Below are 25,489 nucleotides of genomic sequence, written 5' to 3'. Positions count from 1 at the left end.
GAACTGAAATTGAAAGGGACATAACTGAGCTGAATTGAAACTACTTGTAAGAATTAAATGTCATCATTGCCACCTTCAAGTGCAAGGAGCAAATTTGACAAGAGCAGTGCAAATCCTGTCTAGACTGAGACTTGCATTATTCCTGGCAGATGCATTTATTTATGGAATATTATCTTTTTATGTGTAGGCATCAATGTAGCACTGATTTGTTAAGCAAGCCATGGGACTATCAAATGATAATCTGGAGTTAACTTGCTAATGGAAGAAAACCTATTTGAGAAGTAGTGTTTAATAGCAAGACTGAGCTTCACAATCATTCTGGAATAGTTAGAAAATGTTTCAATTAATGAGTTTTGCTCCAGAAATAAATGTCATAGTGAATTGGATGCTATAAATTTAAATGTTAGAAAAATGGTTGGTTTTAAGTTCTGGGTGTTTTTTTAATATGTTTCTTTTTAAAAAATACTTCTACAACTTTAAACACTAAACCTTTGCAGTCCAAATCACAGCTTTCAATATTTAGAAGTTCATGTAAACTAATAAATTTGCATAGCTGATAGTTTGCCTTTTTTTCTTTTCTATTTTAAAATAGGCCTTGATGTCAAAAGTGAAGCATGCCAGCGATTTTTTCGGGATGGGTTAACAATATCTTTCACAAAAATCCTTACAGATGAAGCAGTGAGTGGCTGGAAGTTTGAGATTCATGTGAGTTTTTAAAGTTGTGTTTCTGAAAAGCATGGTAATTAAAATGAGGAAGAAGACTGCTTTGTGACTGTTAAGAGACTGCAGTCACTGAATCTCATTTTTGAAACTGATCTCAACAGAGAACTTGGAGAACTCTTGTATATGCGGCTCTTGGGAAGGGGGAAGTTATCATTCTAGCATTGTTGCATCTTACTACCTCTGGTGTTTCTTTGGAAGGAAATAAAAAGAGATGATATGGGAACAAACTGAACTTTGTATGTTCAGTACTGCAGGTATTATTAAGCAGTCTTTGGGCAGATGTCTAGAGACTTGTTTTTTTTTATGTGCATGCTAGAACATGAAAACTTGCTTTTTTTAGTAAAAGCTTTTACAGCCTAATTTCTGAATGTTTGTAGCAGCTGTTTGACTATAAAACCTACTGGTTGGACAGCTAGGCATGTGCCATTTGAGAAACTGAATCAAATCCGAGAGAGGAGTAAGTTTAAATGAGAAGTTAATAGTTTGTGATTTGTGAATGTCTCCAATAACAAAAAACATTTGCATCTTTTTTCAAACTTAAACAAACTTTACATTTTCATCTAAAAATCTAAAATCTTATTTGAGAAAGTACAGCTTAAAATACCAGTCTGTAAAACTCTTATGCAACTCTGCATGCTAGTTACAAATGGTTCAGAATTTATAGTTCACATCCATCATATGGTCACCAGACATATTCTTGGTGTTTTCTTTCTTAATAGAGATGTATTATAAACAACACCCATCGACTAGTGGAACTCTGTGTGGCCAAGCTGTCCCAAGATTGGTTTCCCCTTCTTGAACTTCTTGCCATGGCCTTAAATCCTCACTGCAAATTCCATCTATACAATGGTACTCGTCCCTCAGAAACAGTTCCTGCAGGAGTCCAGCTTGCTGAGGATGAACTTTACGCCCGTCCTCCTGACCCACGATCACCAAAGGTATGAGAGCACTTTCAGACCTGTACTTCAAATTTTATGCAGCATTACATAATTGCACAGTAGCTATAAAGTGATTTTAGAGGGGGGGAAAAAACTCCAGCCCTTTCATTCTTTATATCACTAAGATGATTTGCTGCTTTTGACTTGTACATGAAATCATGATGAATTAAATTTCTCCTTCTAAATCTTTCCAGCTTTGGTTCACAATCATAGTACCCTAGAATTGTTTAGGTTGGAAAGGACCTTTAGGATTATCTAGTCCAACTGTTAACCAGAAATAAACCATGTCCTTAAGCACCATGTCTTTGCATCTTTTAAATACCTATCAAAGTGTGTCATGTGTTTCCATGGTAAGCTGGCACAACTCTATTGGAATGACATTCCTACTGTGTTAACTAGCATGCTTGCGTTTGACAGTTGATGGATTTACCTTCTCCATCAACACGATTTTGTACATGATGTTTTGAGGGGGAGATTTTGTGATAAAGTAACAGTTTTCCCTCCCTTTTCTAGTAGGTACCAATGATGGGAGAAATATGCTAGTGTCAGTGTGGTTTTGGGAGTTCAGAGGAGTTCTGTAGGTTGGAGGGTTTAGTTGTTTTTTAGTGTGGATGGATGGTTGGTTGCTTGGGGTTTCTTTTGAACTAGCAGTTGTGGATTAGTAAACCGGTCTGGTTCTTGGGTCTGAGTTCTGTTACTTTCTAACAGTTGATTGTGTAAGGAACCTTTTCTAAAGCAAGATCTGTTACTGGGAAGAATTTCTAGATGATAGTCTATAAATATCAGAAAATAACTGTTTATTTTATTGCAGGGTTGGCTAGTAGATCTCATCAACAAATTCGGCACATTAAATGGATTTCAGATCTTGCATGATCGCTTCATGAGTGGATCAGCATTGAATGTTCAGATAATTGCAGCTCTTATTAAGTAAGTTTTTAAAAATGAAATATTTTTAAAAGTTGGACTAATTTCAATATTCGGTTAGCACCAAGTTTAGTCCTTCTTGAGACACCTCCTCTCACTCCATCTCTTAATTAGTAATTTCCCCTCAACTTGTCATGTACTTATAATAGACTTTGAGTTCCTTGAATGAATTATTCCTTACTATACTAATATTAGACATCTACCAATTATGGCACTTCAATTCCATTGTTGTCTTTTTTTCTTTCTTTTTAGGCCATTTGGACAATGTTACGAATTTCTAACATTACATACAGTGAAGAAATATTTCCTTCCCATTATAGAAATGGTCCCACAATTTTTAGAAAATTTAACTGATGATGAACTGAAAAAAGAAGCAAAGAATGAAGCCAAAAATGATGCTCTGTCAATGATAATCAAATCTTTAAAGAACTTAGCTTCAAGAGTTCCAGGACAAGAAGAAACTGTAAAAAACTTAGAAATATTTAGATTAAAAATGATACTTAGGTAAGATGCTACTCTTAATATGATACACTGCTCCTGAGGTGTTGTTTTCCCACACTTACATTAATTTCTGTTACAGGTTGTTACAAATTTCTTCTTTCAATGGTAAAATGAATGCACTAAATGAAGTAAACAAAGTAATATCCAGTGTGTCATATTATACTCATCGTCATGGTAATCCTGAAGAGGAGGAATGGCTTACAGCTGAAAGAATGGCAGTAAGTTCTCCTCATCAAAATTCATTGAATGTGTTTTTCCTCCTCTGTATGACTTTAGTTTTCAAAGTAGCTGTGTATTGCAGATCTTGCATACACTGCTGATTTTCATATCTAGTGTTATAAACAGTAGGTATCACGTCATGGTAATAAGTCATTTTAATAGTAGCTGTTCTGTGGAAAAATTGCAGTATTGGTTTCAAACGTGCTATTGAGAATTATTTTCAGTGCTGCTAAAAACATACTTTAAAAGGGGATCTTGAGTAGTGTGGTTCTTATATAGTGGGTTTGTATTGTTGTTAAAATCCCAAACCAAACTCAGATAAAGAGGTGTGATTCATTTGAAAGTTTAGTGCCACTGTAAATAAAAAAACCCAAATGTTCATCTAAGAATCTAGTCTGGATCTTGTGCTTCAAGTCTAGTTTTCCTCATCAAAGTTCTAAGTGACTGCTCTGCTTTTCACGTTTCAGAAGCTGGATTCTTTGGTACAAAAAGTTATATAACTCAATTTTTTTATTTTTATTTGTATACATTGACTGTTGTTTCATACTTGAGTGCATATGGAGGGAACTATTACAATTAACATTTTAAAAGTTGAAGTAATGACAATTTTATCTTCATGTTGTTGAAGTTAAATTGTATTAAGTGATTTTTGCACTGTTCTGCCCCATCTTTGTGACTAGCTACCTGCTGTGTGGCTTATCTGCAAAAGGACTCCTGGCAAAAAAAAGAGTTGCTGTAGTTTGACTTTGAAATGCAGTAGGAGGATGTAGGCCTCTCTTTTACATACTCCCTGTAGTTTGGCATCTTAGACAAGATAGATTTAAATATTTCACAAGACTGGCTTGATTATTGTACATCTGCAATCAAGGAGACACTTCTGGAAGGCTTGATGCTGTGTAACTTTGTTTACTTTTTCAGTGCTAAAAACAATGATGCTTTACTTCAGTCAGAACAAAAAATTCATGACCCTAATCTCACTGTCAGTGACACCACTGAAAAAAACCTGCATTTACTTAAATATAACTGGAATACTTTCCTCTAATTCAATTTGAAGCATTAAAAAAAAAAAATCAATAAGTGGCACTACTTAAATAACGTGGCTGGTTTATTTTTCAGTCCTTGCTTTCACTGTATTTACGCGATATGCTGTAAGCATGCCGGTAGAGCTAAAAGCGTCTTTAAACTATTCAGGTTTGTTGTTTGATGGTTTCAAATTGGAATTATTCCTTGAATAGAAGAGTTAACTGTTCTGTTCATTGGCTTTTTGTGTTTGAAGTTGTTTGAATATATTTTATGATTTGAGTTCATGATTTTAATAAACCTTCTTAAGATATCACAGCAACTGGCATAGTGGATTATTTTAAATGAGGTTTGTTCTTGGTTTTGGTTTGGTTTTGTTTTGTTTTTTTTTCTCTGGGAGGAGATTACAATTACAGATAAGTACCTTCCTTCTGTTCTTCATTTCTTTCTCCCATTAGAAGATGGCATATAAAGTCATTAATATATAACTAGTTGAATTTTTTTCTTTTTAGCTTAAATGTCAGTGGCAGCACTTCAGTAATCTGAGATGCACTACTTTCTTTTTATATTCAGGAATGGATCCAGCAGAATAATATTTTATCAATTGTACTGAGAGACAGTCTTCATCAACCTCAATATGTAGAGAAGTTAGAGAAAATTCTTCGTTTTGTCATCAAAGAGAAAGCCCTCACTTTGCAGGATCTTGACAACATTTGGGCTGCACAGGTAATTCAACTGCTTGTCTGCTGATGCTTAGAAGGGATCTTGTATGTCATGCATTGAGAAGACAACGACTTGTGCTTCTCAAGCTTGGTGTTAGACAAAAGAAAAACTTGAAATCAAATGATGTTCTTTCTCTGGGATCCTGAATCTCAAAACTGTCTTTTCAAATCTCTTCAGTAGAAGGAGTCAGCTACACGTTATGTAAAGTCTAGAGAAACAGTTCAAAACATGGTACAAAGATTATATTTTCTAAGTGTTAAGGGCTCTCAGTGTTGAGCAAAGTCTAGCTTCTGAAAAGAACATGATGCATTATAACTTAATAGTTTAAAGTGCATATACGAACATGTTGCTAATCTCTTGAGTTCACCACAGTTGTGTGCATTCTTCTGGGCAGAGCACTATTAGTACAAGTTATAAAAATGACTGTTGTAGAAATTATTTAAGAGCAGATTCTTTCCTTTGTGTTGTAATGATTATTTTTGAAAAATTATAAATTTTGCGATATTGACTTTTCTCACTTAGATGATTCAGTGAAGCTGAGCTTCCTAGCTGTGACGTGTGAAGTTTAGCACAATACAAATGGCAGCTGAAGAGACAAATTCGTTATTACTTACTGAGTGGATATGAAATAAAAGGTCATTTAAGAATAGAAACAAGCATGAGTACATATGTTCTTGCTCCTAAGTAATTGGTAGTGAAACTAATAATTCACTTGTACAAGTAGGCCCTTGAACCAGTCTTTCAAGTGTGTGAAGGCTAAATCATGTTTCCAAGATAGATGGCTGTACTGCTTTTGGCAGAGGTAGAGTTAGATTTCTTCATAGTAGCTGATACGGGGCTATGTAGGTAAAGCAAAAGATTTTCCTTTTAAACTCTCCATCTCAAACACTGTGTTTTCTCACACTTTTCTGATTCAATCCCCATTCAGGTGGAATGGAGTGTGAGTGAGTGGCTGTGTGTTGGTTACTTGCCAGCTGGGGTCATACCACAGCAAGGGCTAATACAGTAATTGGGCAGTATTATATCCTTAGTTCACATATGTTCACACTCTCCTGAAACTAACAGTTTGGCCGATGTGGACTTGTGCAGATGTTCCTATTTTCAGGCATGCTAATACCAGGTTTTATTTAAAGCACTTGGAACTAACTACAGTAGCATAGGATTGACTTTGAGTTCTTTGGTCTTTCAACTAACTATGGAACCTCTTGACTTAAATTCCAGAATGATAGTAATTGCACTGGCTGAAATTCAGGAAAGTCTTTATTATTTTCTCATTATCCCTAAATCCTCTTTGAAAAACTGCATCATGTAACAGAGCAGTACACAGATCACTTGAATTAGATTCTGTTATCATACTGTTAGTTTTCAGCTTGTGGTCTGTAGACCTTTCCAAACCATCTTTGCAAGAAGTCTGTAGGGACAAGATGGCTTCTGTGATTTTGCTGCTTGTAGTCTTGTTATAGGTATATTAGATCCTCACCTTTTATAAGGAAAATTCTGAAATTGGTAAACAAGTCTTCCAAGCAGTTGTATTACTCATAGTGCCTGCAAATGGGACATGAGGATAAACTAGTTTAAACAAAACTTTATCCTTCTAAAAAAGTGTGGGAAGTGTTGCAACCCTTTAAAAGGCAGGGATAGTCCACCTCAGCAGTTACAGGGGAAAAAAGAAGAAATACATTTTCCATGCTGCTGTCTTACTATACTTACTTCTTTTGCCTACAGTTTGGTAGTTGCCACAGTGCACTTGTTGCAGTTTTGTCCTGTATTTTTTTGTGTGAAAGTTGAATTTGGAAAGTCTTATTCAGGTAGATGGTTTCACTGTGGCTTTGGCCATAGAATTAAAATAGACTAAAATCTAGGAATATTAAAATTTGCTAATAGAGAATGGTTCTTTGCAGCTTCACTACTTCCTGTGTTTAATAGTTTTTAAAAGTTCTTATTAAATGACTGCTTCTAAGAACAGCTGGAGCATGAAATTCAGTAGCGAGGAGTTGACTTACTGTGAAGCTTTATATAACAGGCAGATTATTTTAGCTCTGGCTGAATGCAACAGCGAAGTCGTCTGGCTTTCAGATGAGAGCTGTTATGTTGCTGCCTGGGTTTAGGGGGTAAGCATGCACAAATTTACAGTTGGTGTTATAGGAATGCCTTCACAATCTCAGTATAGAGCTAGAAAAAAATAAGTAGTTTATGAAAAGTAATAAAGGTCATGCTGTTTGTGCCTGTAGAAGGCAGCATAAGATTAATTGCAGTGTTTTAATGTCTTACAAAGTGAGTGCTCACAAAGCAGAAGTATATTTAATTCAAGAAATGTAAGTTTCTAAAAGCAAGCATTAAGTTGTAGCCTGTTGAGCTGTAGGGAAATGTCCATCTGGACAAGGAATAAAACTGCAGAGTTTGGTGTTGGGGTCTCATTACTTCTATTTTGGAGCATTAACTAGAACTTTATAGGCACTTCCCTGTTTCTGCACAGCAAGCTGACAGTTCACACACCAGGTTCCTTACCTCCTCCTACTGTCTTGTGCTGCTTCCCCATCCTTTTCTATTCTTAAGAGCATCCCCAGGCCTGCTAAAAACCTGAGACAAGATTGTTCTTACTCTCCTTGCCTCCTGTCCTCAGCAGCTGTGCATACTTTTGTTTGTTGTAGATACTCTTTCTGCCTTGTATCCTCTATTTTCCTTCTATCCAGAAAATGGTCTGGTAAGAGAAAAAAAGTTTTGCAAAGTCAAGTGGAGTAAGTGGTTCAGTAATTCCCTCTATCATAACCTGACATGAAAACGAATGTTACTATTTACGTTTGCTTTTTGTAAAGAACAAATTTTGTCACATTATGAAGAATTTATGGTGCAACATGTTGCAAACCTGTTAGTCTCTTTTTTTGGTTTTGAGTGAACTACTGATGGAGGCTTTTAGAAGGAAATGAATTTCAAAACTCATGCATGCATTTTTAATACTGTACAAGATTAATGGCATCAGAGTTTGTTTTCTAGGTATTTGGTTTACAATTTTTACTCTACACTTACAGGAAACATTTGTACAGTAAAGCAGCTATTGATTCACATAGTCCAAAAGCATTGGTTTGGAGTGCAGTGTCTTGCTGCTTGACTTAATTATGGATTGCCACAAATGTTGATTCCTTTTGTCTCTTTGACAGGCAGGAAAACATGAAGCCATTGTAAAAAATGTACATGATCTCCTTGCAAAATTAGCTTGGGATTTCTCACCTGAACAGCTTGATCACCTGTTTGATTGTTTTAAGGTAACTGTGTTTTGGCTGTGTTCAGGAAATGGATTGTGAAGGTGGATACAGATCTCCTTTCTCCTTGTTTTAGATATGGACATTTTCCTTGTTTGAAAGACTTCTTAATGGGTAGCACCGGCCTATAATAATTATTATTAGAAATACTGGATTGTGCTAGATTCTTTAATGAGCATTCACTGTGAGATTTTCTTCCTGTCTAAACCAAAGATTAGTTACGCTAGTTTAATTGACAGTTTTGTTTCCTGCTTTGAATGCTTTTGGGTAATGCACGTGTTGAGGCTTGTGTTGTTAAAATAATATTTAGCAGTTTTAGAAATACTGAATTTTATAAATAAAATGAAGTTCTTTATCTTAAATACCTCTTATGCATTTGTTCCAAGTAATTAAGTGTTAGTGATTTAGTAAAGACTACTTTTGATCTTAAAGTAGAGGACATCGAGGAATTCTGTTCCCCACTTGCCCAACTTGATCATGTAACAATTTTTGTCTAATTAACTTAGATACAGAATGAAGCAGTAACAGGAATATCATGTTGAATATATATAAACATATAATTTGATTGAAATGCCCAAACAAAATTTGTTCCTGAAAGTTTGTTACTCACTGGCTCTTTATGCTAGCAACATTTGTAGCTTCCAGTATTGGTGCTGTTGGATGCGTTTTGCTGTTTCTCTTCTAGGAGATGATTTGCTATAATTAAAATATGCAAATCAGCTTTGTGGAGCCTGTTTTCTGGTTTTAGATAAATGCATTATAGTCACATTTTGGCTTACATGCAGTTGGTACTCTTGATTAATGGGAGTTCTCTAGTTTGATGAATGTGGGTCTAATGTTCTGCAATCCAGATACTGAACTAAATGCTCAGAAATTCTATGTGTAAAGTATCACAAATTGTGTCTTAATGTTTTGCTAGAAGCTTACTCAGGAAAAGATTAATGTAATGCAGAGTATGTTTGTTTCGGTTGGATTTAGAGGCATAAGTGATACTAGAGGCATAAATGTACTCATTTAGTGCTTACAAGTTACTGAAGAAGTCTTAAGTATAGGACTTTTGAGAAAACATTTGCAAGAAACATCAGAGTCCACATTATTTTGACTGTTGGTGAGCTTGTCAGTGATGTTTGCTTTTACAAGCATGTCTATGATCTTTAAATAAAGATGCTTATCTTTTTTGTCTCAAGTTGAGTACGCTTTAGTTCTGAACACTAGAAGAGCTATTTGTGTGTGACTTGTTACTGCTGTTTATTTTTGCTGAAAGATATGTGAAAGTTCTTTATCTAGTTGCATCACTTTATTGTTGCATCAAAATATTTTCTTAGGCAAGTTGGACAAATGCAAGCAAGAAACAGCGTGAGAAACTACTTGAGTTAATTCGTCGCCTTGCAGAGGATGACAAGGATGGTGTCATGGCACACAAAGTGCTGAACCTTCTGTGGAATTTGGCTCATAGTGATGACGTACCAGTTGATATCATGGACCAGGCTCTTAGTGCTCATATTAAAATCTTAGATTACAGCTGTTCACAGGTGAGTCATCTGGTATGTTCTACTGCAGAATCAGTCACTGATAGTTTCCTTCCATTCCCTATGAAAAATTTGAGGTAATTGGTAATTTAGCAGTTGTGCTCTTTGTCACGGATTTGTATTATTGTACCGATATCCAGGTACTTAAAAAATGTTACAGGACATGTTTTAAATAACAAGGTTTGTGCTTTAATTGGAGAGAGTGAAATTAATCGGATTGTGTTGCGGTTGGCAACATACTGTAATGACCACATCTGGGAATTGGAAAAGAACTCTACCCCAGACCCTGTCCTGTGTTTATTTTTTTCTGAACTCAATTATACTAATTTTTTTTTGCCTTTTTTACAGTAAGTCCTTACGTTTCTCTAGTTTTATTAGAAAGGACCTAGCAAAGTGAGAACTATTACACATTCTCCTTACCCACCCAAACTTCTGTGGAAGTCTAACAAAATAATAATTCATTGTGGTTCAAAATTAATTCATTATCTGTCTTGGCAACCACTGGCAAGGTTTTGTTTCTTAGTCGTTAAAAAACAGTTTCTCATTCAGTTTACTCTGAGTACCAATGAGTGGAAATAAATGAAAGGGAAAGATCAAATTATTTAAACTGGTGATCCTAGCTAGCTACAGGCTTTTTTGAGTAGCTATTGAATGCCTTAAGGCAGAGAGTATTTTAGCACACCTATAGCTTCTGCCAACAGACAGTGTCACTCAGACACTTTTCTTAGGCATTTATGCTTCAGAACTCAATTTTTCTAGTATTTGTGGGACGTTGTATGTTCTGTTCTGGAAAGAAGGCAAGGTAAGGGAATGATGATAGTTTCTGCAGTATGCTTTATTCTGATAATAAATGCTTGTTCTTTAAGGATCGAGATACACAAAAGATCCAGTGGATAGATCGTTTTATAGAAGAGCTTCGCACAAATGACAAATGGGTCATTCCTGCTCTGAAACAAATTAGAGAAATTTGCAGCTTGTTTGGTGAAGCACCACAAAACTTAAGGTAAGAACATGATGCAGATAAAATGTTGTCTGTTAGAAGTTAAATGAGTTGGAATGAGGCAAATTTTAAAGCTTAGGTAAGATCATAACCTGTGTTTAAAACAAACTGACGAACACCTTCAATGTGTATAAATACCCTTTAAAAAAATCAGACACAGAGCATTAACCATTTCCTTGAATGTACTTTTAGTAATTCTTAGAACAGTAGTCTTAATCTTTTGGAATAGCTGGTTTTCTTTTCTATTACCCATTGACTTTCCTGCCTGACTGAATTAGCTTATGAAGCATAAAGGTATTTTAGGTGCATGTATGCATACACATAACCACCCATCCTTATTCTATGATGATAAATGTAAGCACGTCACCTAGTTTATATACTTGACATGAAAGGTAATTTTTTTTTTTTTTTTGGCTGGAAAAAATACTCTACTGCTTCTCTGTCCTGAATGGAAGAGGTTAGAAATGTGTTGGGTTTGCTTTATTGGTTTGGTTGGGTTGTTTGGGGATTTTTTTGTTTTGTGAGGTTTGGTTTTGTTTGTTCTTTGAAAGGAAGGAAAAAAGAAAAGCCATTGTCTCTGTGGACTCCTGTGATTGTTTTCATTGTTTTCGTTATATGTCTTTTCACTACAGAAATATCTGAGATTCTATGCCTCTGACAGTTTTTAGTTTTATCCACATTGGTATTTTTACCAACTCCAGAAAGCTGTTTGCTTATCAGTGTTGCATAATTGCTTTAATTCTTGTAAGCAGGCAAACTATTGAAATCAATGTTACTATTACAGTCTGCTTTACAAGAAGGCTCAAGGTAGGGAAAGGTAAAGAAAATAAGCCTTCAGTTGACATTCCCTATTCTTACTACCAGTATAAGGAGCTGTGATAGTAATTGCATTCCTGGCTTTTGGAGGTTTCTTTCTTCATTTATTTTGCAGCATCATTCTCAATTTCCATGATATTTTAATCCTTTATGTTTTTGCATTAATGCTTGTTTAAGGTTTTTCCAACAAGGTCACAGTATTGCCTGCTTTTTAGCAGGTAAGTCTGTTTTATGTGTCTTAGAGTCCTTAGCCTTATAAGCATTATAAGATTCTGGGCATGCGTAGCTACCGATTTGTCCATGGTACTTGTTCAAGTTGAATGCTTTTTAACATAGTGCCTTGACAAAGAGGCTTTGCTTTGAAGAATTACTGAAGCAGAGCCCATTCAAGGCACTGATGAAGTTTCTGCTCTGAATTAACCTTGGGAGGAACCTAACTGCTTTTGATTGTGGAAATGAAGGTTCCCTGTATGGCATATGTACAGTTAGATGGCTTGAATATTTTTCTCATTTTTAAGGCAGAATTTGAAAACACATATGGCAGAAAAGTAAACTTACATGTCCATTGCTTAAAACCTTCACTTCTAAAGACCTCTTCAATGAAGAAGCCTTTGATAGCAAGATATACTATTCAGGGAGCTCTGGCAGGGGGGTTGGACCTGATGATCTATTGAGGTCCCTTCCAACCTCTGATACACTGTGATACTGTGAGTTTTCTTTCTAAGGTAGTGTTGCTGCCTAGATGACTGGGAATCCTAGTGAGTGAAAACATCATTTTGAAGTAATCGGTGACTTTTCAATCCTCTGAGTTTTCCAGTAATTCTTAAGATGGATATAGTTTAGAAATTGTAATATATGCATCCCATACCGGTTCCTTTCAGTTTGCCTTGTCTGACTTAAAACTTTAATCTCTAATGGCCTTCTAGAATTTGAGTCAAAAATAGGTCAAAACAGGAGTTTGTGACAACTGTCTCAAACTGTTTCACAGAGATTTGTGTACAACAATCCCATAATCCATGTGCTGCTCTTTTGGGGTGGTTCAGTTGATTGGCACTGGCAATTGAAAGTTCTGTCCAGAACAACTAAGGCTGCTGATTCTTGGCAAGAAGTATAATTATCATACTCCGTAGGCACTGCAAAGATTCTTTTGAGGAAGAGGATTTCATTGTTGCAATTGAGCAAAGTGACAAAATGGTCATACAATTGCTTTTGCAAAACTGAATTCTGTTACCACAAAGAAATGCTGCATATTTTGTGAAGCTTAGTTAAAAGAGAATTGCAGCAGCATAAGAAAATAATTCTTATTTAGGTACAAGGATACTTATTAAGGAGTAGTCACTTTATTACTCAGCATACTGACCTTTAGTGTACAGATAATTAATCGTCTTAATTTTCTCTGTGTTGAGCCTCCAATTGACCAATTTCAAGCACTTAAGTTTGACCTGTATCTACTCAAGCAGTATAAGATTGGTCTCCTAAACTACTTGCCCAGAAGAATTAACTGAACATTTAGTGGGCCTTTTCTTAAGAGTCTAGTGCTTTTGATAGTGCTTTAAGGCAAAAATTATGCTAACTTCAAGTCACTTTTTAGCCTTACTAGCAGAATTTGATGGCTTTGGTCGCTGCTCTCTGGACCCACAGTGTCTGCTTGAAGTGGTGCATAGCATTTGTTCATCTGTAACTCTCAACTTCAGAAGCTGAGTTACATATTTGGTATTGTGTTGGACAAGGTATAGGTGCAGATAAGTAGTTCGTTTTTAAATGAGTTGAAATTGAGATGTATGGAACGTTACCATTGCCACTTTGCCAATACTTTTCTATCAAATAAACATGCATTCTAACTATGAAGTGTCCTTTTCAGTATCTCCAAAGTACTTTGGTATCCATTTCAAAACACTAACTTTTCGTGTGGCATACCTTGGTTATTATTAAAGGAATATGTCCCAGTGGCTAACAGCCTATTCTTTGATGCTTAAGGAACAACTCCATAGTTGCAAGTGGAATTCCCTTTAATTTTAGAAAGCACGCTAGAAAGTCTTCTCAGATCAGCTTTTTTTTCTATCCCTAAAGGCAAGTGCTTTGTCTCTTGACCCCATGCTAGCAGGTGATTAAGATAACATCTCAAATCTTCCTCATAAATACTATTTAACAACTCACAGCTCATATAACTCCATAGTTATAACAACTATTCAACTTTTAGAAGTAGTTGCTAACCAAGATGAATCCATGTATCCAAATTTACTGTTTGTGCATGTGTGTAAGGGGAAAAATAAACGATGTCTAGTGCAGATTTATTTAGTCTTTTGCTGATAAACCTTTCTTTTTGCTACCCTTTGGAAGACAGATACAAATGCATAACAGTAGGAACATTTAATTACGCAGTTCTAACAGCTTGATTCTGCAAAATACTGCATCTTACTTCTGCTTGTTGCTTTAGTTGTTTCATCATACGTGTTTTGCATATAGTCAGTGTTCTTATTTACTGCTGTCCTTTGTAAATGCACGTCTCTACCTAGAAGTAGCATCTCGGGTAGCTGCCATAATAGAGGCATCCAATCTTCTGTTTTTGCTGATGTTTTATGCTGAGCAAGGAGGGTTAGTGGAGATGGAATGAAATGTAATTGGAAAATTTCTCAAAGTGAAAACAAGATGTTCTTTCTGGGCATATGATGTGTATGTTTTCTTCCTTCATGCTTCTATCTTTGCTTTCTTTCAAACAAATAGTCTTTTTAAAACACAATTTGTGTTAAGTGCCTCTTTCAAGCTGTTTTGGAAAGCTCTGCGTAACATGAAAGTTAATCTTGTGCTTAGCAGGACAAATTCTGTTGGTTGCAGATAACAAAATTATTGGAAGGGCATTCATGACTTTGGTCTTTGAAACCCAGAGAGTCAGTGGCTTTGGCCCAATGAATCAATTTATCTTTTGTTGTTACATATACAGTGAAATGTGGTTATCAGCTGCAAGATTGTTACCAGCTGATGCTGGAACTGGAATTTCTTGTCTTCCCTACTGTTCTCAGAAATGTGTGGCAATACAGTAGAATGCTGTAGGTCATGTAGTATGGAGACCCTGTTTCCTAGGAAGGAATTTCTCTATGTAATACATCCAGCTAATTCTGGAGTCTTAATTTCTTTGAAGTCACATCTATGTTTCTTCAGGGCAGGCTATTGGATCGTCAGGGTGGCAAATGAAGAATGCCTCTCTTCCCGCCCCATGGTGTTCTGATCTACAGAATTAATAGCCTTTTGAGACTGTTCTGCAGGGGTGATTAGTCCCTGAGTTCTAGAATTTGATAGTGTTCATGGCTCCCTATAATCTACCTGTGTCTGCTATTGTTCAACAAAAGCATTTTTGGTCAGATCTTGATAACAGACTTAAATCATCATCTAATTAACTGGAGTATTTATTTTCTATTTTATTCTTAGACTACATGCCCTGCGTAACTATGCTTTTTTATGTTTGTGCCAACATTCTTTTCCTGACAGATGTTGTTAGGAAGAAAACCCCACAAACAGACAAACAAAAACCAAAGCAGAAGCAAAACCAACCACCCAAGAAAACCTCCGAAAACAATGCAGAGTTGTGCAACGTGTTTTAAGTTACTGAAATAATTGATGTGATTATTAACTAGTGTTGTTTTACATTAATTTTAAGACCATGACCTTGCATTTTGAAAATTGGCTGGTTTTATTTAATGTTTCAATATTAAATTTAGAAAATAATATTAGATATGTGGAGAAGAAACTGTGCTTATGCTTGTTGTAGTCATACTACAGTTGAAGGTCTATTACCTTTACTGTATGCAATTTGTGGGCAAGTATTTCTGTTCCTGTCTTCCTGCAGATATTACCCCTTCAGCATACTTAGCTGCTCAGATTCCTTTGATATTTTTCCTTTGATATTTTTCATGCATACTGTCACTGTATAATCCTCATAAATTGACTGGTTTTAATAACTGGTAAGAACTGTTAACTTGTCAGAAGAAAAAAAAAAATACCAGAGTTAAAACGCTTTCTATTACAGATCTTCTAGGAAAACTTGGATCTTGCATCAAAGATGAGCTGCTTAAATTGATTTCTGAACAGTTAGGTGCAAGACTTTCCTGCTTTTCTTGTAACATTTGTATTTTAATTTCAGTCAAACTCAGCGAAGTCCCCATGTGTTTTACCGACATGACTTAATCAATCAGCTTCAGCACAATCATGCCCTAGTTACATTGGTTGCAGAAAATCTCTCTGCCTATATGGAAAGCATGAGGCAGTATGCTAAAGGTAAGTTTTAAAATAAAAATTGCCTCATAAATAGAGTGTATGAAAACTTAAGGTGGAAATGGAGTTAAATCCTTAAAATTAAATGACTACTAAGTTTAAATTTGTGAGTGTCTGTGGGGTTGATAGCCTTGTGGTGTCTGATTGGGCAAGAAAAGCATAAAATGTTGACATTTTATTTCATAATTGAAAATGTGTTTTCCAGCAGAATATGAGGAAGTGGCAGCTGTTGATAATCTGTGGTCTAGTAAACATCAACTTGCCACTAGAGTAGTTATTTTTGTGAAAGTCCCAATAATAATAATGATATTATATTTTGTCCTACTTCTAGTTTTGAAATTTTGTAGGCTCTTTTGAGACTGTTTTTAATCACCTCTAATGGAAGACAGTGTTTGGAATTTGTCAGGAAGAAGTGCTTTAAACCACTGAGTCTTTTTTACCATGCAATTCCCGCTTCTGTTTAGTTGCTTTCTTCACTGCATTTGTTATCAGCAATACTGTGGCAGCACATCATGTTAGTATTCACATACTTGAGGCTAAACTCAACCCTTTGCCTTCTGTAATATGAGTTTACACTCTTAATGCTGGGTTAGCTTTCTAGCTATGGAAGTAGGCAAGGGGAAGTGAAGGAGAGTGATGGACTAAGAAAGTCCTTGTTACACTGAACCACAGGATTTTAATATATTGATTTAAGCCAACAGAAGTGAGAGAGGGAGTTCTATGCCCTCCTCCATCTGCTTTATTGACTGGAGCTAGAGAGCATTCTCCCCTGGCATCATAACATCCTACAGACCTTTACATTATGTCTCAAATATGACTCAGTATGTTATGTTGAAAATCACTATAGATTGTTCAGAGAGGATAGGATAATTGCCATATTACAAAACGCATGTGTGTCTTCCATTTTCAGGGTAAGTTGCCAGGACTCCTTTAATTTTGGAATTCATTTAATTCTGAAGAACTTAATATATCCAATACACATCCTTGAAGATATGTTAGAATAGTGGTGCTATATGAAGATGAGAGCTACAGTGAGGTGTAGGTCAAGGAGAATGACATATAGCAAGTTAAACAGCTCTTTAACTTTGTTAAAGTGATGTAAAAATGCATCTTAATTTATGACAAATTTCTCATCATAGCTTAGAGTCTATGATTCTATGATGCTCTCTTTCTCTGGGATTTTGGCCAGTTATGAAACCTAGGATTTGGCCTCAGAGTTAGAGAGGAAACATAATCAGCAATTATATTCTAATGCAGTATTGTCTTTGTCCAAAAATAACCTACACATATGTATGAACTGATATTCACTAAGTTCAGTTATTCTGCAGCTCTGAAGCCGAAAGATTGTGTTTGACAATTTTGTTTACTTACCAAATTGTTGATGACTTTGGCAGAAAATTAAGCTGATATCCTGCATGATTCTTCTCATGTGCCCAAAAAAACCACTCCCATTGCCCTGCCCCTCCCTAACTATAATGACTCCTTAAAGCAGTAATATAAACGTCATCAACAGGACAGGAGTTATGGTGTGCAAGGAGTTTTAATGCAATCTAATTACAAAGCAATTAAATTGCTGCGAAACTTCTACTTATTTTCATCATAGTACAGGTGAACAATAGTGTGGATTTTTTTACTAGATGCTTTGTACATGATTTAAGGGCAGCCGGAAAAAAATCTGCTAATATTCCAAAGACTATAATACACAATACTAAACAGAGTAGAATATGGAGATCATAGGGAAAAACACCATAAATCAAGTTAGCCACAGATCTTTCTGACAGTTAATGCCACAATTACTGTAGTTGACAATTTCTGATTAATAGTAATTTTGAATTTATCATACTTCTGTTTTCCTTGAAGGCTTCCATATTTGTCTTCTGTAATGGCAAACAGTGTTCCTATTATTCTGTTATCCACTAGTGGATATTTTTTTTGATCATATCTGTTTTTCATTGTTTGTGCTTTTAAGGTTAAAGAAAAAGCTAATCTGTTTCAGAATTTTTTTGTGATCTATGCATTGTGTAGTCCTGAAGGAGGTCACAGTTTCATCTTTTTATGACTTATTTATCCCAGACTTTTTGAAAATGATAGTTCTCCATTGTCTTCCATTTTTCTGAAGTAAATAAATCCCAAGTGTTAATGAGTTATGTGTAGAAATTGAACCATGTGATCATCTATGCATGTTTTTAATTATAATTAATTAATAAATTTTCAACCAGTTCTTTTTCTTCTTCTTTTTTTTTTTTAATCTATGGTTTCTCTGTTATTTTTCTGTTCCTGTATGTAGAAAGAACTGTTAAGGAGATCACGCTTGGGCTTGCTGTGGGATGCACAGTGGAGAAAATAAACTGGGCAAATAAAGAAAGAAGCTGAGATGGAGAATGTTTAGAGAGATTGAATTTTTTTATAGTTTAGAGGTTTTCAGAATTCTTAAGTACATACATAGTATGCCTTTGGCCTTTCATATTTAAATTATTCTGTCATTGCCACTATTGACGCTTGTGTTTGTGACTTAATGCAGGGGGAAAAAAGAAAAAGCCCAGATAGTCCCCATAGTTTAAACAAACTAACTCTGTCACCACCTTCTTCCAAACAGCACAAATCAAACAAAAAACCTACCCAACGCTTGGTGTAATTAGTTACAATCTCTCTGCAATATGACATAAAGTTCCTCACCATGAGAGTGGTGAGAGCCTGGAATGGGTTGTCCAGGGAGGTGGTTGAGGCCCCATCCCTGGAGGTGTTTAAGGCCAGGCTGGATAAGGCTCTGGAGGGTCAGCCTGATCTAGTGTGAGGTGTCCCTGCCCATGGCAGGGAACTAGATTGGAAATAGGTTGGAACTAGATGATCCTTGTGGTCCCTTCCAACCCTGATGATTCTATGATTCTGTAATTGTTAGACTCACAGCGTATGTTTTGAGTTCTCTAAGACTTAACTCGTTTTTACTGTGTTACTCCTATATTCTTCAGAATTTTATTCACTTTTGATAATTTCCCATTTGTGCTTACTTACTAGGATTATAATTTAAATTTTTGCAGGGTTTCTGCTGGTCATAATGTTTCCAGTTTTGTAGACATCAGTTAACTGCTAGTCTTCTGGTTTCCCTTCTTTTAGATTTTTTTGTTTTTAAAGCTAATATACCTTTTGAACTTCTGTATAAAGAACAGTATTTATTTGTCTCCTGCTTTTGAAACACTGATGATACACTTCAGCTGCTAGACTTGTTTTCTTCTGTCAGGTTGGGGTTTTTTTGTTTGTTTTGTTTTCTTTTCCCCTTGATGTAATAGGAGAGACCGATATTCAATTTTGAAGGTAAATTTTACTACAAGTCTGGATTTTGTAATGATAGAGGCTCCCACAGCTGGGCCATTCCAGTTAAATGCAGAACTATAGCATTAATTAGTCTTTGATAGAGCTGTCATAATGGGCATGCATTATGATGAAATATTACCAGTACAGATGAAGGCAGTGCAAGTACAGATCTAGATTTTTATCTCTTTAATTAAAAGAAACCAAAACCAACAGCAAACAAAACACACCAGAAACACAGTCAGAAAACTCCCCCACAAGCCAATAAGCAAAACCACACCAAACCCAAGTTCCTGTGCAGCAAACAGCTGTTTAAGCAAAATATTATGCTGAGATTTGGGAAAATGTAGTCAGAAGCTTGACTTCTTGCCTTTTAAATTACTTCTGTTTCAAACTTGTCAGTATTACAAACATTTGGGTTTTATACTTGGAAACTTGCTTTTCTTCTCTAAGTAGTCATGTACATACCTACTTATAAAGATGTTAAAGAACTGGAGTCTTGGTTTCCTCTGGAGAAGAAAAACCCTAAAAATGGAAAACTGAAATGTTGGTATACTGTTATTCTAAATAATTTCTGATTTCAAAGTGGTTACCTGAAATAAGGGAAGATTCATATGAACAAGTAGTGTGCAGGTTCTTAATGGTTCTGTAATGCTTTCATTATACTGAATGGTATCTGCACATAACTATAATAATCAACAAAAAATTATTTTGTTGTTACCTCAGTAGTGCTTGCCTATACCCATCTTAATTTAGGAGGAACCATTAGCTGGTATCAGGCTTCTGAAACTATTTTCATATACCTTACTGAAAAATTACTGTTTTTTCAGTCATTTTAATTATGTTCAGTCTAAGAAGTCTTCAAACCCTTCATGGGTTTTAGAGTCAACATGTCTTTTCTGAATGTGTTGTTGAATGAAACCTTTTATGTTTGCAGAGCATGGTGAATATGATCCTCAAACTGTAAGACCAGGAAGCAGATACAGTCACGTGCAGGAAGTACAGGAGCGACTTAACTTCTTGCGGTTAGTTTTAACTTGATTATTTGTTTAACATCTGTCAGAATACTTAGAAAAACCCAAACCAGCACAACTGTTAGTATCTCTTAATCTAGCTTGAAGTTGCTGTCTTAACTTATTTCAAAAGTAAAATGCAAAAATAGGATGAATGTTTGGGGGTTTGGTTGGGTTTTTTTATTTTCCTTTTTTTTTTTTTCCCTGTGTGCAGAACCTTACTGAGCTGAATAAAATGTGTATGTGATTGTAGCTGAAAATTTAAAATAGTTCATGTAGGGATGTGTCCATGTGTCCTTACTTGTTGTACAAGCACCAGATTTAAATCTGTAATCATAAACTGACATATACTTTTGTCAGACACTGATGTTAGGTTGTCAGCAGCTGAGCCTTAGAAATAAATGGGAATAAAAGAAATTATGTGGATTACCTTTGACCAGCTACTGTTTGAGTGAAGTAGAAAAACAAAGGCTCTCTACTCATCACAGTGCTGCAATAGCTGATGCTTTTTAGGCTTTGTCTCTCTTGGTTTTAACCCTGTTTTAGACAAGTAAAAATACGTAAACTGTGAAACTCTCAGGTTCTGAAGTATTTTTACGTGATTTTGAAGGGAGCTTTTTTAGCTTTTATTAATTACACCAAGAATTTTTATGAACTAAACTGGTGTTAAATTGTTCAATGAAATTGTGCAACAGCATGTGGAGAGCAGACTTCATTTACCACCTTTGCATGTTAAAATTTCTAACTTGCTTAAATTTAAGTTCACTAGTTGCTGATGTAAGGAGTGTAAGTCAAATTGCTGTCACATGTAGAATATGTAGGTAGTTATTTCTGAAAAGCAGTGACATGACTTAGTCCCTGATAGAAAATATTTTGAATCAGAAACATGATTCTGAAGGACTTTATCATTTGTTCCTCCTGAAACATTTTTAGTGTTAGCTTTTAGAATTGAAGTTCTTAATTCTTTAAAAATAATTCCATATAAATGAGAAACTTACTTAGAAGGAAACATTTCCACTTCATTGACTTCTGCTTCTGACTCTGTTCCATGGAAACGATACCTTATTTTGTGATTTCGGTAGCAATGAGGTCTTAAGCGTAGTGAATGGTAGCAGAAGTAATTTGATCTCTTAAGTTGTGTCCAGAATTCTAAACTAAGTAGTTTGCATTAGGTTATGCGCAGTTGTTTGTACACATGTAAGCATCGCTTCGTAGTACTATTGTGTAAAATATTTGCTTGCTAAATTTTACTCCTTTCTATGTGTAGACCGTAAGGTCTTGATCCTTTCTAATCTACTAAGAAATCATGGAGCTAATTATGAGTGAACTGATGATGTAAATAAAGTTTTGTGGATGGTATTTGTGATGTGTATATATATGTATAATACTCATATACATCTTTTGCCTGTACTTTTTACTGAATTGTAACTATAGATGTCTGTTAGACAGTGCTGTTAATTGTCTCTTTGTTTTACTCAAGATTTTTATTGAAGGATGGTCAGCTGTGGCTGTGTGCCCCTCAGGCGAAGCAAATATGGAAGTGTTTAGCTGAAAATGCAGTTTATCTTTGTGATCGCGAAGCCTGTTTTAAATGGTATTCCAAACTAATGGGGGATGAACCAGACTTAGACCCTGACATTAATAAGGACTTCTTTGAAAATAATGTGCTTCAGCTGGATCCTTCCCTATTAACAGAAAATGGAATGAAATGTTTTGAACGTTTCTTCAAAGCTGTGAACTGTCGAGAAGGAAAGCTAATAGCAAAGAGACGAGCCTATATGATGGATGATCTGGAATTAATAGGACTAGACTACCTTTGGAGGGTGAGTTAATTGGAGGAAACATCAGAATGGTTAACTGCTAAGTCTCTCTCAGTCTCCTTTTATATATTTAGGAATGTGTAATTTATTAGTTGTAAACTGAAATTACAAAAAGCTATTTTTATTTTCAAATTAAATGCATGGACATTTACTACACTGTCTTCCCAGCAAGTGTGCAAGTTGATAACTTTGCAGACTGATGCTTAATGGAAAGTTAGTTGAAACATCAAGCGTAGTTGTGTATGCACATTACTAAAAATTTGCCTATGCTGTTGAAGAATCATTCCAGGTGAATTATCTGTAAGTTTCTCTCTCACACATACAAATTAAATTTCCTTTTGTGCCCTTCATAAGCTGGCTCGTATCGTTCAGTCTAGTATGATAAACCAACTCATCACTGGTCTATTCTTTCTCTTGTTTAAGCAAAAGGTTGTGGAAATACAGTTATGGGAAGATTGTAGCTTTCAGAAGTTTGCTAAATCTATTGGTGAAAAGCCATCAGTATCTAATTTAATACTTCACTTTTTCAGAGTATTTCTGGTTTTCAGAAGCTGCATTAGAACCCACAGTAGTGCTCCGTGGCATGATAATCATGGCTGTAGAGTGTTGTGCAAAACATGCTGTATATAAAGCAGCAGTCTTCAGTAGTTTTGATTCTGCCTTACTGAGTCGTGGAATGGCTTAGGTTGGAAGGAACCTTAGAGATCATTACTCCAACCCCACTGCCTTGAGCATAGATGCCCTCACAACTAGACTTGGTTGAAAGTTCAAGTATGTTAATTGTGATGATATTAGTAAAAACAAAAATATATCACAATTTTTATATAAATTAATTTTCACATGGTGTTTGTGTACAGAATACCCACATAATGCTAGCCTGTCTTATTTGTGGGAACTGACATACTTAGATCTGCCCTGCCATTTGGCAGCATGACAGAACTTGTAAAGCTTCATGTCAGTATCCTGCAGGGGTTGCCTGTACAGGCTGCTTTCAGACCTGGTGGCTGGTAATTAAAATTTAGATTATCTGTTTGGAAGCTGCACTCATTTGTCTGTCCATCTTCTACCTACTCACAGTCATTTAAATATTTTAAAACAGAATTTTAAAGTCTTTGGTGATGTAGGTCATTCCAGTATCTGAAAAAATAATTGGCATGTTCTCTGCAGCTAGTTAACACGGAAATGTAATGTGAAGATGAGTATATAAACACTACTTATGTCTATAAAACATTGACTTCTTTTGCTACCTCCAAACTCCTTTAAACTAGTTAATTTTGACTCCTGCACAATTAAGTGGTATTGCTTTTATGTTGTAACTAATCATTTTAGTCACTATGACCTTGTAAAATAGTCATGCTATTGTGTTGGGATACTTAACATAGACGTTTTTGTTTTAATGTTATACCAGAAAGTTTTAAGAAGGTCTAATACCTTTTTGTTTGTTACTTTTGTTATGCCTAGGTTGTAATTCAGGGAAACGATGACATTGCAAACAGAGCAATAGATCTTCTTAAGGAGATCTACACGAATCTTGGCCCAAGGTTACAAGTTAATCAGGTAAAAAAAAAAAAAAAGTAACAAGAAAACTGGACTATAATATAATAGAGAAACAGTGATGGAATCCAGCTTGCTGATATTTTGATACTTGAAATCTTTGAAAACAGAGAATGATTGTCATGTTTTGGAGTGTATACTTCTGACTGCAACCTTCAGGTTCTGGTCAGATGCCTAAGTAAGAGCTATTTTTGCAATTTGTGGGCTGAACTGTTTGATATTTTTCATAATGGTTTATTCTTTATACTGAGAAAATACTTCCATATATACTTAGGTAAGCCTTTTGTGGAAATACCAGTTGTTGCTGGAGTATTTTCACAAGTTAATATGATCTTTTTTTATGTCATGTCCTTTACAAAGGGTCACAGTTTTCATATAATGGTAAAGCTCAGTCCTAATAAATCAGATATTATCTCCTTACATTAATATTTGCTGGGAGGTGCATTTCAATGGACAGAGAATGAGTTTCTGAAAGGTCAGGGGAAATGAACTTGGTATTTCACGCATTTGGGGCAGGAGAAGTATTATCCTCTAGACTAGCAATTGATAGCTTGCTAGTCGTATTCCTCCAATTTTCATACTTGTTCTTAAAAACACTGTTGCAGTCTTCAGAGCTGCCAGTCTGCTAGATACAGCACAGCTGCTCTAGGTGGTGCATTTCCAGCCATTCAGCTGCGTCTTACTGTAGTGGCAGATGGGCTGTATGCCTCTTTCCTGCTATAGGTCTGGTCTTAACTAAGCATGCAATGGATCTGTTCATCTGCACATGGTTGGATTTGACACTTCCAGGAAGTGTTGAAATTCCTTAACGTGCACACAAATATTTTGTTTTGGTGCTTCAAAGTCATCTGCTCCTGAGCTGCCACCAAGAGAAGTAGCTACTGGACTGTGGCTTTCTGTTACAGGCCACTACCTGGAGACACTGCAAACTCTTCACAGTGATACTATGGGTTATATGTCATTGTAGGCCAGGAACAAGGAGATGTTAGATATTGGGCAGAAGGGAGAAATTGGCTACAGCTGCCACTACACTGAATTTCACTCAGAATCCATTTCTGAGTTTATGCAGGAAGAGTGTATCTGGAACTGAGTTCTGTGATTGCAGAGTGGGGAGGGATGGTTGTTCTGGTGGTCTGTAAATGTTCTGTGGTCACTCTTCATCGTCAAGTAAGTGTACAGTGTTATCAGCTAGAGATTCTTTAACGTAGTCTGAGGAAATGAGTAAGGCAAAGTCCAATTTAGTGTTCTATGTGCAAACATTTTCAATTTGCACTGTACAGTTGCAGCTACTGATGATATGCAACGTTTTTGAAGTATGCACTAAGTTAGAGCTATGTAGAGATTTTATTCTAAAATGAAATAAACCAGCTTTATACAGTAACTTCCCTGGGATTGTTTTGGATTTGGTTTTGGAACTTTATTTTTTCACTTTTATTGTTGGATTATCCTACTGAAAAGATACATTTCTTGTAACTCTATCAATTTTTAAATGTAATTAGGTAGTGATTCATGAAGACTTCATTCAGTCTTGTTTTGATCGTCTAAAAGCATCCTATGATACATTATGTGTGTTGGATGGAGATAAAGACAGTATCAATTGTGCAAGACAAGAAGCAATACGAATGGTGAGAGTATTGACTGTTTTAAGAGAATATATAAATGAATGTGACAGCGACTACCACGAGGAGAGAACTATTCTACCTATGTCAAGGTACGTGCGAAAGTGGACTATTGTGACTGTGATTTCCATTAACTAATATTTTTCATTTTCACATTGAAAGGTGTCTTTTCAGGCAGATGTCCAATTTATTTGCTAATACATGAAAGTCTGATCTAGAGGAAAAAAAATAAATGAAAAATCAAATACAGGC

The 25,489-nt window shown here is 35.6% G+C and overlaps 1 protein-coding gene across 3 annotated transcripts in view; it reads left to right on the top strand.

Annotated features, from left to right (window-relative positions):
* Positions 1-25,489, top strand: part of USP9X (ubiquitin specific peptidase 9 X-linked) — a 71,827-nt gene that overhangs the window by 4,824 nt on the left and 41,514 nt on the right. For all 3 annotated transcript variants that reach the window (XM_054380698.1, XM_054380704.1, XM_054380689.1), the window contains exons 4-17: positions 593-705; positions 1,443-1,661; positions 2,473-2,588; positions 2,838-3,089; positions 3,166-3,304; positions 4,899-5,051; positions 8,207-8,311; positions 9,634-9,840; positions 10,704-10,840; positions 15,792-15,925; positions 20,169-20,256; positions 21,725-22,067; positions 23,526-23,621; positions 25,118-25,329. In XM_054380698.1, coding sequence (XP_054236673.1) covers positions 593-705; positions 1,443-1,661; positions 2,473-2,588; positions 2,838-3,089; positions 3,166-3,304; positions 4,899-5,051; positions 8,207-8,311; positions 9,634-9,840; positions 10,704-10,840; positions 15,792-15,925; positions 20,169-20,256; positions 21,725-22,067; positions 23,526-23,621; positions 25,118-25,329 — 2,314 coding nt within the window. The remainder of the gene's footprint in view (positions 1-592; positions 706-1,442; positions 1,662-2,472; positions 2,589-2,837; positions 3,090-3,165; positions 3,305-4,898; positions 5,052-8,206; positions 8,312-9,633; positions 9,841-10,703; positions 10,841-15,791; positions 15,926-20,168; positions 20,257-21,724; positions 22,068-23,525; positions 23,622-25,117; positions 25,330-25,489) is intronic.

Source organism: Indicator indicator, chromosome 1, assembly GCF_027791375.1.
Source record: "Indicator indicator isolate 239-I01 chromosome 1, UM_Iind_1.1, whole genome shotgun sequence".
Classification (NCBI taxonomy): domain Eukaryota; kingdom Metazoa; phylum Chordata; class Aves; order Piciformes; family Indicatoridae; genus Indicator; species Indicator indicator.
Note: the sequence above shows the minus strand (reverse complement) of the source record. Positions and strands in the feature narration are given on the sequence as shown.